Source organism: Cygnus atratus, chromosome 2 (genome assembly GCF_013377495.2).
Source record: "Cygnus atratus isolate AKBS03 ecotype Queensland, Australia chromosome 2, CAtr_DNAZoo_HiC_assembly, whole genome shotgun sequence".
Classification (NCBI taxonomy): domain Eukaryota; kingdom Metazoa; phylum Chordata; class Aves; order Anseriformes; family Anatidae; genus Cygnus; species Cygnus atratus.
Window position 1 is genome coordinate 152,496,320 of NC_066363.1, and position 14,544 is coordinate 152,510,863.

The 14,544-nt window shown below is 41.2% G+C and overlaps 1 protein-coding gene across 1 annotated transcript in view; it reads left to right on the forward strand.

Moving 5' to 3' along the window:
* TG (thyroglobulin) overlaps positions 1–14,544 on the forward strand; it is a 155,389-nt gene that overhangs the window by 81,230 nt on the left and 59,615 nt on the right. The window contains exons 39-41 of the mRNA XM_035561698.2: positions 840–933; positions 5,505–5,664; positions 10,882–11,081. Of these exons, the coding sequence (XP_035417591.1) occupies positions 840–933; positions 5,505–5,664; positions 10,882–11,081 (454 nt within the window). The remainder of the gene's footprint in view (positions 1–839; positions 934–5,504; positions 5,665–10,881; positions 11,082–14,544) is intronic.

The following is a 14,544-nucleotide window of genomic DNA, read 5'->3' on the forward strand; positions in this document are numbered from 1 at the left end:
CACCTTCAGTATGACATTTTACAAGGGAATCAAAAATAACGATTAGAAATAATTCTGTGAGATACTACTGTCTTTTCCGTAGCCTCTTGTTGGCTCCTTCCCTAATAATTTATGACACTTTTACATGATTCATTATATGATATAAATACGTCTGTGTAGGAGATGGAACTGGCTTCAAAATAGCTTGCATTTAGACTGCAAAAGTCATCCACTTGCTTCGTGCTGTGGAGCGATCTTCAGCATATGAATATCATATGGATGGTGGCTGGAAAATGATTTTCTGCATGTGGCCAGCTGGCTGAATTCCTGTTGAAAGGCTATTTTAACATTGCTGGACAAACAGATTTTTAAAAATGATTTAAAATTTTAATCTTACCATATTTTCACATATGTAGGCTACAGACCATTAGGAAAAAAAAAAAAAAAGGCATTTGAGCAAAAGAGTGGATTACATAGGCGTGCAGTCTACCTCAGCAGAACTTCTCTTTCTGGGGGCAATTTTCTGCAGTTTAAAGCATGGGCTATTAAAAGTGGGTTTTCTGATGGCTTATTGTCAAGTCCTAATTTTTTAAAAATGGTTCTGGATTCCTAGGGAAGGATTACGGTCATAAAAATACGATGTCTTGTTTGATGTTGATTGATTTGCATTTGTACATCTGTATACCAACCTGCCTATTTCTTTCTGAGGTCTAAGGGGGCATAATTTTAAATGTGATTTAGATCTACAAAGTTAAAGACTTTTTGTAAATTTAAACGACCCATCAAAATATAATGAAATAGCAGTAGTGGAGAAATAGTACAAGACTTTTTGTTGCAATTTTCTCAATCTGTGTCTGCAGGTCAACTTGCTGGCAGCCAGGGGATGGAGAGGCGTCGTCATACTCTGTCAGTGAAGACTGCTTATATCTTAATGTCTTTGTTCCTGTCACCACGGTAAGTAGAAGATGAGTTGAATTTTTTTTTGTAGCTAAGCATTGTCTCTTTTCAGAGCACTTTTAATTGGCACGAATGAATGTTTTTCATGGGATGTTCACAAAGCACTGCAAAGTTAAATTAAACACTCTGATGTTTTTACTGGTGCAAACTTATTCCCTATGGGCTTTCACTTAGCTGTGTTGGGTAATGAGGAGGGTAGAAAATTAAAAGGTTAGAAATGAGAGACAAAAAGGAAACAAAACACAAGAGGAAAGTGACAGCAAAGGAGGAGAAAGAAGGGACAGAAATGTCCCTGAAATGATGCTGTTTGTCCCATGGACAATAACACGTCACACCAACGCTTAACACCAGTTGAGTGGCAGCACAAGGTGGTTTTTCTCCTCATCTTTACCATTCCCTATTTGCATCCATGGGGGCTCTGGTGAGGAATGAGGGTAGCAAGCAATGCTAAATTTGTGTCCTGCCCACGTAGCATAAAAACAGAGCTTTCAAAGACGACTGGGTTAATGATGCAATATGAGAAATCGTCATGTGAAAACTCTTGAATTTCTCATTCTAAACAGATATGAAATAAAATTTCAAGTTAGAGCCAGACTTAGATGATTGGCCAAATCCCTGAGGGCTGGGAAGAAGGACACTGAATAACATGTGAATCCCATTGAAGAGTGGGCCCAGAGTACAGGAATGGAGTTTTTATTTCTATAGTAGCAGTCATTTTTGGAAGGTGACAGAAATGTGTGTGTCTGTCATACTATGTGTCTGGAAAGAACTGGTCTAGCTACTGAGCTGACAACAGAGCGCACAGTCCCATGCAGACCCATTTAATCACTAACAAGACCAACTATTTTCTCCCTGCAGCCCCAGACTGTCATTTTGTGTCGAGTGCAGTCACTGCTTATTGAAAACATCGGGTCACTGTCCCAGGCAGTTTGCCATCTCCACTTAGCTTATTTGAAAGCACTGTATTTTCTACCATCTGATAGAATAAGTAGGCATTTCTGTTCTCGTTAGCAGTAATGTGGACTTAATCCCTCCTCTCTTTTGTACAGTTGTGAGGTAGAAGCAGGTCTGGTCAAGTCACTGTTTCACATGTGTAAGTCTAGCCTAAGAGAGAACCAAAAACCTCTGTTTTTGCAGAAGTAGCTGGGAGCAAAAGGCATGGCATTTTCCTGTTTCTTTTTGTGGCGAGCTCCATTTTTAACTCGCATATGGAGAGCTATAATTTTATACTTTCAGCTCATGGAAAGTTAAACTACTAGTAAATATCAAATATAAAATCTCCTGGAGAGCAGCAAATGCGGAGGTCGTTCAGTAGCATTTTGAGCCCGAGCAAGAGCTCAGTCTGGGCACTACTCCCTGCCACCAAAGGACTCTTTAAGTGTCAAGCCCTGGAGAAGACGAATAACATCACCTCATTTTGCTTCCATAGCTACGTGTACCACACAACCTTCCAAATAAAACTGGCACTCCTGAGGTACTTTTTTCCGCCTATAACCATTACCACCCGTCATACTATTAGAGCAAAGCTGCATTTCAGCTTGGTGTGCAAAGGCTTCAAATGCAAGATTAAGGCTTGAAACTCTTCACTAAATAAGAAGAGAAACCATAACCTCTCCCCTTCTCCTGTCCACCTCATATGATATGCCCATCCTTACTGCATCTTCTCTTGTGCACTCAATTCCTTACAGAGCGATATTGTAGACTGTTAAAAGCACTGCAGGTTGCCTGGTTCATATCGATCCCTGCATTAATTATCACTCATTAAATGTTCTACAGAAGGACAGAGAAGATGGTTCTGAATGTCATAAAGCCTTAGCCTAAAGATTTAGAGCTGACTTGCAGCCTCTCTCCCCATTGAGGGGTAGCACGTGTAGCCTAAGCCCTTGCAGGCACGGGACTGCAGCAGGGCTGCCGGTTTCCCCAGAAGAAATCCCCTGCTAGCTAAGCGAGCAGGAGGCATCTGACCGTGTCCCAGCTGGAAGTCTTTGCACAGATTTTACGCCTCAAAGTGCATCTGTCTGCATTTCATCTCCAAGTACCAAGCAAAACGCTGTGCTGAGCAGTAGCCACGTGGCAACTGTGGCCTGTCTGTGAGGAACGTGGTGGCCCTGCTCAGCCCAGCTGCTAATGGGTCACAGTGGAGCCTTGCACTGCCACTAGTGGTGCTCCATCTGAGTTAGTAACCAAGTGATGGTGGGTGAAGAAGCTGCAGCAGAAGTCAGCAGGCTCTAGTTAAGGCCATGGGTTTCTTCTGCCTTGATAGCTTATCCACCTCATAGATTTAATTGGAGTGCTTGCTTGAATTTTGGTTGAGAACCTGGAGGAAATCTACTTGCATTCAAAATAAATTATCCAGCAGCTAATGTATAGTAAATGTGTGTGTGTGTGTGTATATCTATATATAGGCTACCAAATATATACAGAGATATGAAATATCTCATTGTCTGAGACACAGTTCAATTACAGCATAAAAATACTTGTGTTATGCTGTTAAAATGGCTAACGAAATGGGAAGGCAGTCATGTTAAGAAGCCTTCATCCAAAATGCCCAAATTCATGAGATCTGGCACTGCAGTCCCTTGGGATTAAAGCTCAAATTATTTTTCATGAAAATTTACCTTTATGTAGGAGAGGGGTCTGTCATTGCTCCATGCAAACTAAAAATGGGGATGCTACTTCCAAGCACAGGGTACAGCCCTTGTACTGCATCTTCCCCTAAATTGCTCCATGCACGTTACAGCAGGCTTTGTTTTGCCCTCTTTTTTCTCTTGTTTTCAGCTTTCTTATCTTTTCTTCAGTACAGCACTGAGTAAAGTTGCCCAGCATACTGTAATATATGCCTTACAGGGCAGCTGGAGGTCAGGGTGTTATGCAGGATGAGGACATGCAGGAAATGCCTATTTCCAAACTCAAGCTTAACTGTGGTGAGCTGAGGGGACAGAACAGGCTTGACATCACGTTTTACCACACTCTCTGCTGATGTGGCTCGATGTGATTGCATTTTAGAATGAATTTCCATGTGAAAACAAGTTCTTTCATCTTTGCTTCCCCCTTTCATTCATCCTTACTTTCTGTCCATGCTGTGTGCTGTGCAGAAATGGGAACCAGTGGCAAGGTGCAGTGAATTAGGCAACTTCTCTTCAGAATCAGAAGTTCCTGAGAACAGCACGTTTCAGCGCTTGCAATTTCTGGGGGATTCTTTGTAACATTATGGTGTTCATAAGACGCCTCTAAAATAATTATCCAGATATACAAGTGAGGGGAGGTAGGGATGCCATTTCAGCACACAGAATTGTGACAAATTAAGGGCAGCTGAGGACAGCTTGTCTCATGTACTTTTGCAGGAGGCTGCAACCATCTCTTCTCTGCTGCTCCTCTTCCTGTACAACCAGTCGCGTTTTTGCTGGAAACCTCCTTTGCCAGAGCAGACAGGATTGCTGTATTTAGCTAAGTTCCATCCAGAAAAGGACAGCAACAGAGCTCAGTGCCTTCTAGCTGCAGGGAAAAACAAACCTCAGATGTACTTTGCTGCTGCTGCAGGGGCCACCAGCCCTTCTTTGAAAAACACCACCAGCTGCCAAAGCAGGAAGTGGGATGTGTGTACGTGTGTGTGATGGTGCTGCTGAGCAGAGGAGCCTCCTTCAGGGGTTGAAAGTGCTGGATGTAAAATTTAGGATGTTTCACTGGTATTTCTTCTAAGTGTCATCTTGGTGGACCTGTAATCTGGTGGGGCCTTCTGGGCGGCTCTGCTGTTGTGCTGGTCGTGCAGCGGCAGCCCAGCTGTATGTGTTGAGAAGATGCACACAGATGTGGTGGTGCTTTGGGAAAAATCCTCCGTTTCTGAGGGAAATTGGCTAACTCTGCAAGGAGCAGCAGCCCATTATAGCTCCTTCCCATGCTGGCAGCCCCGCTGGGTTGTCTCAGTGCAGAAACCCCTCTGTGCTTCACGAGAGGTGGATCTCTCCAATGCAGGCACGAAGTCCTCCCTGCAGGATCCATCCATATATCTAGGAGGGGAAAGTCTCCATGGGGAACCATGAAGGGACAAGACTAGGGTCTTGTCAAGTGATATTTTTGAGGCTAGGCTGAATGTTTGAGTGCTGAAGACTGGAGAGGAGGAATCAGCCCTGCACAGGTATTGAGTTGGTCCTGCACACAGAGGATCTACCCAACAGGTCTTTTCGTTCTCCAGTTTCCCAGTTGTCTGAACTTATCATGAGTGTTTCTTTAAAGTAGACATGTTACATCAAAGACAAGCCTACCAAGTGTTCAGTGGCCAAATAAGGGATGGTTTGCCTTGAGCTAACCTGGTGGAGCAGTTTGTTGGGACAACCCAGTTGTGCCATTAGGTCTTCTTTATACTGGGCATAGCATTCAGGATGCTCTTAAATGGTGTGTAGTTCATTGTGGACGATTAAGTCCTAGAGTTACAGATAGATGGCCAAATATCCTCTCATTGCGCTCATTGTTAAAGAGTTATGAATAGCTAAGATAATTTTAAGGGGAAGATTGTGTTCTCATCAGTCACCTACAAAAGGAGTTACCAGCCTGATTGTTTATCACTACAGGTCAAAAACATGTCAGTGCTGTTGTTCTTCCACAACGGAGGGAGTGGCAACATTGAAGCAGGAAAGACAACCATAGATGGCTCATACCTTGCTGCGATCAGTAACATCATTGTTGTGACGGCAAGCTACAGGGTTGGTGTCTTTGGCTTCCTCAGTACGGGTAAGTCATGGATTTCTATATTAAGCACAACTGTGGACTAAATTACATTCTGTGATGCTTCTGTTAAAAAAAAAAAAAGAAAAAAAAGAAAAAAAAAAGTTACTTAGGACTTTTCAGAAACATGTGTCTTTGACTGTATTGTGGGGGGGGGCAATGGCCAAAAGTTTATGGGGACTTGATCAGAAGAGAAATAAGCGAGGATGGAGACAAAGGGGCAAACAGACAAGAATAAACATCTATATCAAAGCACGAGCTAGACTTCTGTTTGCAAATGAAGCTGTGGATACCAGGTATTGTGGAGACACACAGAAATAGGTTAGGTATTACATTTCCCTCTAATTTCAGTGGCGTGTTACTGTGGATGTGGTTTTCAAGGTTTCTGACTTTCAGCTTTTCCATTCACAACATTATGCTAATACTTTATCACAGAATCACAGAATGGTTCGGGCTGGAAGGGACCTTAAAGCCCAACCAATTCCAACCCCTCTGCCCTGGGCAGGGACACCTCCCACCAGACCAGGTTGCCCAAAGCCTCATCCAGCCTGGCCTTTAACGCCTCCAGGGATGGGGCACCCACAGCTTCTCTGGGCAACCTGTGCCAGGGCCTCACTACCCTCAGAGTAAATAATTTATTCCTTATATCTAATCTAAATTTTCCCTCTTTTAGATTAAAGCCATTCCCCCTTGTCCTATCACTGAACCCCCTGACAAAGAGTCCCTCCCCGGCTTTCCTATAGGCCCCCTTTAGGTACTGGAAGGCCGCTGTAAGGTCTGCCTGGAGCCTTCTCTTCTCCAGGCTGAACAACCTCAACTCCCTCAGCCTGTTTTCATAGGAGAGGTGCTCCAGCCTCCTGAGGTGCTTCATGGCCCCTCCTCTGGACTCATTCTAATACATCCATCTCCTTCTTGTGCTGGGGGCCCCAGAGCTGAGTGCAGTGCTCCAGGTACATCATACTCATATTTAGGAATTCACCCTGATATCTCCCCTGGAGGATTTGCTGTATGTGAATTCTGTTAGACCCTTTTACCATCCCAGATGTGACTGCAAATCCATAGTTTCTATGTTTCCATCCCTTTTCCTATAATCCAGTGTAAAGGACAATTTTGCTGTCCTATTACCTGCTAAAACCAAAACCAATTGCTATTAAAAAAATAATAATACAAATTCCCATTGTACAGAGGATTTTGTGTTGTGCAAAGAGGTACATACACATGAAAATGCATATTCACATTTCCCTAAACCTTTTTGGTGGTGATATCTGGTCCTTTTTTTGTGTGTGTGTGTCTTTTATTAGATATACTTGTTTAAGCAAGTAGGGAATGCTTTTCTTTCTACCATTTTCCAACTTTGGCTGGGGAGGGGGAATATAAGGTAGAGAACCATAGTGGGAAAACACAACAATTGCAAGAGAGTTTGACTTCCTCTGTCTGGTGGGCAATTCTTGTTCTCTCCAGTGGACTCTTTAGTAGCTTTATAACCTGTAGCAGTTTATTTTCTCCATGCTTGCAAATACCAGATCAGCATACCTTGCTGCATAATTCTTTTGAATATTCATTGTTGGTGACATTGGGTGAATTCTGCCTTGTATGGGGTTACTGCTGCAACTATTTGCCATTGTTTCCCTTCTGTGATGTCCAGATTTGTTCAAAGCTCACTCCCAGTGAAGCCTGTTCTTCGTTGTAGCTGGAACTACAAACTCCTTAGTCATTTAGATATGAAGCTGGTAATAGGTGTATCTGGGGAAAGAATCACAGTTTTCACCACTGCAAAGCGGATGCTTATGAAAGTGATACTGTGGCTACATTCTGGCTAGAGCCAAATGAAGTGTGGATGCATGTTTTGCAAGCTTCCATTGCGCAGCACTGCCCACGCGTTACTCACTAACCTCCTTCAACCTTGTGAATCTCACCTAGCTTTCTTCCTAAGTGGAAAATGCTAGCTGGGCTGAATATTTCATAGCAGCATTTATACTGAAGTCCATAGTGTAGGGAGCAGGAGGAATTTTCTAACCTCCTTTTCATGGGAATCTTCATTCATGTCCCAAAAAGTCAGTGCGTGAGCATTTGTTGTACTGAATGTACATTGCTGCAAACCGTCAGATAGAGGTGGCTTGTTACAGCAGCTTTGGACAGTGTGTAGGGTAGGAGGATTCAGGAACCTTCTCCTTCTTTGAACTGTTGAGCTGGGGCCAAGAACAAGTGCAGTCTTTTGTCCTCTTCCCCTATGGGAAATCCTTGGTGTGCATTTAGGAAAATCCTGTTGGTCCCGAGGGAAGTGGAGCAAGCAAGACAACGTTTGCAAGGAACAGGCTAAGCACCACATTTGTGGGAAGCCCTAAACATTCTTTCAGTGCCACACTCCAGCCTACCCATGTCCCCTTTAGTCCATGTGGGGTTAGACAAGGTAGGTATATCTGTACCAGGCTCACAGTCAACGTGGATTTTCAGTCATACCCATTCCAGCAAGCAGTGCTCCCACTGCAATTTTTATTCTTTGCTCCACTGCAGGCTGACAGAGTATCACTGAGTTCTTCTCTGGACGTGACTAGTACCCACTGGGGATTTTCAATGAAGTTTATCAAGCTGGGTCAAATCTCAAGATTTAAACCAAACCCTTAATGATATTCCAAGGATGTTTTCATTTTTGCTGAAAGTCTTGGGCAAATCCTGGCCCTTTGGAGGTTCTGCTGTCATTTTCAAGGAGGAAGGAGTTCACCCTTAAGATTATGGGGACATTAGGAACAGGGCTGTCAGAAAGTCCTGAAATTACAAACAAAAGTTATGGTCCTCTAAGCAATATAGATTTCATTGTCCAACCAACCAAACTGCTGAATTGTTTGCCTTTTTTTTTTTTTTTTTATTTCTGTAGTGGTTTTGGTCTCATATGGGCAGGGTTTTTGCAGGGACTTAAAACTCACTCATTCTTCTAAATATACTGAGAGTTTAATTTAATTTGCTGTCACCCATTAATGCTGCAAATAATTCTACTATTCTACTAGTCACAATCTTACTAGTGTTTTTACCTCTAGCTTTGCATCCAGAAAAGCTAAGGTGAGTTGCCAGTGATTTGGATGGCAAGGGTATAGAGAAAGTGGTCATGTGTTTAGGCCTACTTCTTGTAAAAGAGTCCGTGATGTCATATAAAACAGGATCTTCTTGCTTCAATTTAGCGCTATTGTTTTTCTCCAGTTCAGTAATAACAGAAATGCATGTGTTTGACATTGTCTGCTTCCTTCTGAATGCCAGTTTCTTTTCATTCTCCTCTGGTCCCAGGAATGTGATATTTTCCTGCAAAAAGAGATTTATATCCAAGGCTATCGCTCAAGGAGCGAAAAAGATTCACTTGAGATGTAAAAAGACACATTTCTTTTGCTCTAACTACTGTGAATGCCAGTGCATGCATCAGTTCCCCAGCATGGTAATTTCATGACCTGTGTTTTTTCTCCAGAACCAGAAGGAACTATTTATATTTCCCTCCTTAGTCTTGCTGTTTAGCATACTGGTAGCGAGGCAAAATATGGCTAAAACATTTACATGGATTTCACTTCCTCTGGGGAGTTCTTGTGAGGCCTGCAGCAAGCCCTTGAAATGATGTTTCTTTTTTTTTTTAACAGCACAGAGTGGCTTCATTGCTGGACTGAGATCTGTGGGAACTGATCACTGTGGGCAGAACAAACTCAAAAAACCCCTAAGCACTAAGGCGAGGAAAGTATTTCCTCCATTGTTTCATAGCTGTGGCTTGGCCTGATCAGTTGAAACTACGGCTATAGGCAGAAGGTTGTAGTTCCCAGGGCCATTTATTCACTTCTTGTCTGTCCTACTGAAAAGACAATTATAGCGATGGCTATTGCGATATGAGTGTCTTTAAGATCTGCAAGGATGTCAATCATCTGGTCTCCTCTGTATTCTATTCTAAATTAGTCTGTGATTTCTCAGTAATTCATTACAGTAGTCGTGCAGATATCTTCTACAGGATGTATGCTTTCAATCATTCTTAACCTAAGAAAGGGTTAACTGTCCACCAAAGGTCAGCTTTTCATTCCACTATCTGTACTTTTCCTTCCCTAGTTTGAGTTTACTCCTTAAAAGTGTGCTATTTGATCTTGGCAATGGAATAAACAAATAGTTTGAGTTATGCTTCTATTCCTGAGTTTTCTTTCTTCTCTTGGATTTTTTCTAGTTTCAGATGTGGATAATTTTGAATCATTAAGAAGGAATGGTTCATTGTGTATTAAAAAGAAGTAGATAGTGAATGAATAATCATTTTGTCTTCCTTTCTTAGAGACCGTGTAGGGATTATTTATTTCTGCTTTTATTGATATAAACTTCAGCTGGACTAGGGAGGTTGCATAACTAGATGTGTTCAACATTAGTTTTCTATTAATTGAAATATCAGGTTACCACTGGGTGGTCTTGAAAAGAAAGTAGTCTTTTCAGTGGTGATGGCTAAATATTGAAAATACACAATTATTTTTATTTTCATGGGAACAAAAATATGATTACTTATAGTTCATACCTCTATCAGTTGGACACAGGTCAATCTCAAAGTATACATACTGAGATATTATAAATTAGAAATATTACTTGTAAGTATGGTTAAAGAAATCAAAGATGATGTGACATAAATGATTGGTCAGACAGGCTAGGTGCAAAAGAGATATAGGAAAGATGCAATAAGATGTATTTCAGAGAAATAGTCAAATGAGTTTAGCAAACACTGATTTTTGTTTGGTTTTAATTCATTTTAAGCCTGAGCCTGGATTCATGTCTCCTCCGTGAGGCATCTAAATGAAGCTTACAGATTGGAGAGATGATTATTTCGGGGGCTTAACGAATAAGGATGCATGGTAACTACCCTTGGTTTGGTAGATGAGTTCAGATTTTAGGTTTGCAGTTCTGGCTTCTATCATCTCTTGCTTTCACCAGATCTATACCTGATTTGTATCTTAACTGAACAAGGCCCAGAGCATTGTATGCTAGCATGGAGGGCTTTTTTTTGTTTTGTTTTGATTTTTTTTTTGTTTGTTAAAAAAATAAATAAATCTGTGACCTTGAAAGAGACCACTACAGACTTAAACTACAGAAGAGACTACTTCTGCCTCTTACACTCTGGTATCAAGGTCTGGCTGCAAGAGCTGTTAAAAATGTAACATTTAACCAAAAATTCAAATGTTTTTAGGTTAATTTCTTCTCATGTTTATTTATTTCCCACAACAGGCTCTTCTGAGGCGAGTGGAAATGCTGGCCTTTTGGATCAGTTGGCAGCTCTGAAGTGGGTGCAGCAGAACATTGCTAGCTTTGGAGGAGATGCAACCCGTGTGTCTATAGGGGCTGACCGCAGCGGGGCAGACGTTGTCAGTATTCACCTACTCACAGACACAGCCGATACGGATCTCTTCAGGAGGGCATTGTTGATGGTAAGCTTCAAATTCATTTTGAAAGCATGTTGTTACACGAGTAAGGATGATGCAGAATGGGGGTGCTGGTTTTATTTCATTCATACCTTGGCAGTACTAATATAACTGTTATTGCTGTAGTTGTTTTTCCTCTCACCTGTGATTGCTATCTCCAGGAGCTATGTGTTTCACAAGGATGTACAAGAGATGCAACTCAATGATTGATTTAGTCATATTAAGAATCTTTTTTTCGTCACTGTGGTTTTTTATGTTATATAAATAGTCTTGTTTCATAACTTACAGGGACAACAGTAGTTTCTGTTCCATAAATACAGTTGTTGATCAGCGGTTTTTATACTCTAGAACTGATGAGCCAAACATCCGCATGTTTAAAGTATCCAGTCTTTATCTGATCTTGTGACAGATGCTAAACTTCATTTAAAAGAAAATGCAAGTTTTAGAGACTCAAAAATCTGTTCACCCACAGGTTTGTTTGCTGCTAGCTTGGGCCTTTTTCATGGTTACCCCAAGTGTTCTCTACTTTTACAGCCCTTCCCATGCTAAATTTCAGGACTTCAGGTCAGCTCCATCAGGTTCAATACTACCATTGATCTTTACAGCCTCAAATGAGAGTAGTGTGCTGTGAACTGAGGGTTAATCTTCAGTAGATTTTTATATATTCGGCAGAAACTGTACATGGACAAAATGATCTATCTCCTTGCAGTCTTTACTTGGAAATGTGAGCAGAGGAAAAGAATTCTTAGTCCAGGAAACATATAGCCCAATTTGTTAAAATCTTGCCTTGAAAATAATGATGTCTCTATTTATTACTTGATTTCTCCTCAGTGTGCCTTTGCTCCAGGAAGTATATCTTGCCTTTTTCATCTATATGTCTCTATAAGATTATTTTAATTACATCGCTCTAGTGGAGAAGACAAGGGAAATTGTTAAAAATTACAGTACAGTAGTAGCTGTTTTTTTATTATTATTATTTATTATTATAATTTATTTAATGTCAGTCTCAGGTAACTCCTCACACAGTTCATAGATTTTTATTTGTCTCTTAGCATAGCAGGTAATTTGCTAGTAGGGTCCTTTTCTCTCAGAATACAGTTCCATCCTACTCTTTCTCTGAAGTCAAAACCCCTTTACTTAAAACAGGCTATGATGTGGTCCTGGTAAGGGTCGTAACAGGATGTAGTGGAATTTACAAGTTGAGCAACTGATGAAAGGGAAGTGCAAGGACCTCTTTGCTTAACACTATTGCTGGAGTTCCACATTACATTTTTTTATAAAATAAGTTTTGAACTCCTCCTTTCACTACAGCAGGATATTGAACATTGAAAACAGTGAAAAACAGTGGCAAGCAGGCAGATATATCATTCCTTTCCATAGATTAAGTGTCTGCAAAAACAATTTTCTTTCTGAAACTGTGAAGACCATTGTCTCAGCAAAAGCAGGATTACCCACTGATTTTAAAGCATTCTTAAGAATTAATCCACACAGTGTCACGACGGATTTAGTTGTGAAATACACTGATAAAATAAAAAGTAAAAATGACCTCAGCAGCTCAGATATGTACTTTTTTTAGTGTAATGATGCATAAAGCAACTTTTAATTTACTCAGATTTCTCAACTAGGCCTCCTGTAAATGGATGTCTTGTTTTTTTTTGTTGTTTTTTTTTTTCAAGATGACAAAAAATTCTAATTTTACTGTAGAGAAGGAGATGCACACAGACAACAAATTATGAAACTGAGAATATATAACAGATATAGATTTCCTGAGGGAAAATCCCATGAATCAATACCGTTTTTCTGTGGAAGGTAATTTTGTGCTCCTTTCTGGTTCCTTGTCTTGCCCAATAAAACCCCGATACTGTATCTTAGTATGCAGAGAGGTGTGACTTAGGAAGCTTTGCCAACAGGAAGAGATGCACCTGAAACAGCAAAAGGCCTTTGAGTTTCCTATACCTGTCCTGTAATGGTTTTTGTTTTGAACTCATCTGAAAATAGATTGTACAAAATCAATGCAAAACTGTCTGGAAGACTCTTTTTTAATAAATTATCTCATCTTTCATTAGTATGATTTTTTTTAATAGTCTAATGATTATGGTCTTGTTTTAAATCAAATTAAGAATATAAGAATATTAACATGCTTTGACTTCATCTTTTGATTAATTGATTTACATATGAGTGCAATTTTTATGTTAGAAAAAAAAAGTTGTTGGGAGGGCTGTTGACTTACTATGGGACTTTTGTATTTGGAAGCATGTGTCGTGTCTGAAAATAGGATGAAATCGCCTGATTCTCCTCGGCTCCACCTAATACTAGGCTTCAATTAACAGTTCATTCTCTTCTCCCCTGCCCTAAAGATTGTGGGCCTGCTGGAAGATTTTCGTTCAATATGAGGAAAAAGGCTTTCTAATGGCAAAGAGTAGATCAAAGGATCTCCTGGACTGCCTCCATTTCTTGCAGGCAGCTGTGGAGGGTACATATATTACATGTACCTCCAGTTGTTCCCCAATGGGTATAGGGAGGAAAGCTTCCAAGCTTCCCTCACCCAAGGAAATGAAGATGCCATGTCCCTCCTGACAATGAAGGGAGGTCAGACATGTATGGTGGAGAGAGCAGGTTTATTGTCCTACTGGGGCTGTCTTACACAGACCCTAAATATCCTTGATCCTAAGACTTAATATTTTTCATCTGTTCCTCAGGGAACAAGTTAGTTAGGTCCCCTGGGAAACTGCTTTTGAAGGCATTGAGGTCCATCAGTGCTGGTCACTTTTTAGGTACCACCTCCTAAAAGCACAGGAATTGGCAATTCCAAAATATTGGAAGTAAAGCAGGTGGGGACAGAAGGTTGGCCTGGCAGAGCAAGGATCTTCTTCTAGAGCTTAGTCAGAAAAAGAAGTCTATGGCCACTGGAAGCAAGGTCATGCAACATGGGAGGACTACAGAGATACTGTTCTCCTTTGTAGGGAGTAAATTTGTGCAGCCAAAGCTCAATTAGAGTTGAAGCTAGCCAGTACTGTTGGGGACAATAAAAAGGTGTGTGTTTGTTTTTAAATATATTAACAGCAAAAGGAGGACTAGAGAAAACACTGGTCTGTCTCTTGATGAAGATGATCACCTCACAAACAGGGACATAGACAAAGCAGAGAGGTTTAATGCCTTCTTCGTCTCTGTCTTCAACAATGATGATGGGCTCTGGGACCCCAGGTGACCTGAGTTAGAGGACCAACTTTTGGTTTAGCAAAAGCAAGTGCCAGATTCTGCACCTGGGAAAGGGCAACCCTGGCTTACACGTACAGACTGGGGGACACAAGGCTGGAAAGCAGTCCTGCAGAAAGGGATGTGGGGGGTTCTAGTCAATGGCAAGTTGAATATGAGTCAACAGTGTGCCCTGGCAGCCAGAAGGTCCAACTGTATCCTGAGGTGCATCAAGCACAGCATTGCTAGTAGGTCAAGGGAAGTGATTGTCCCA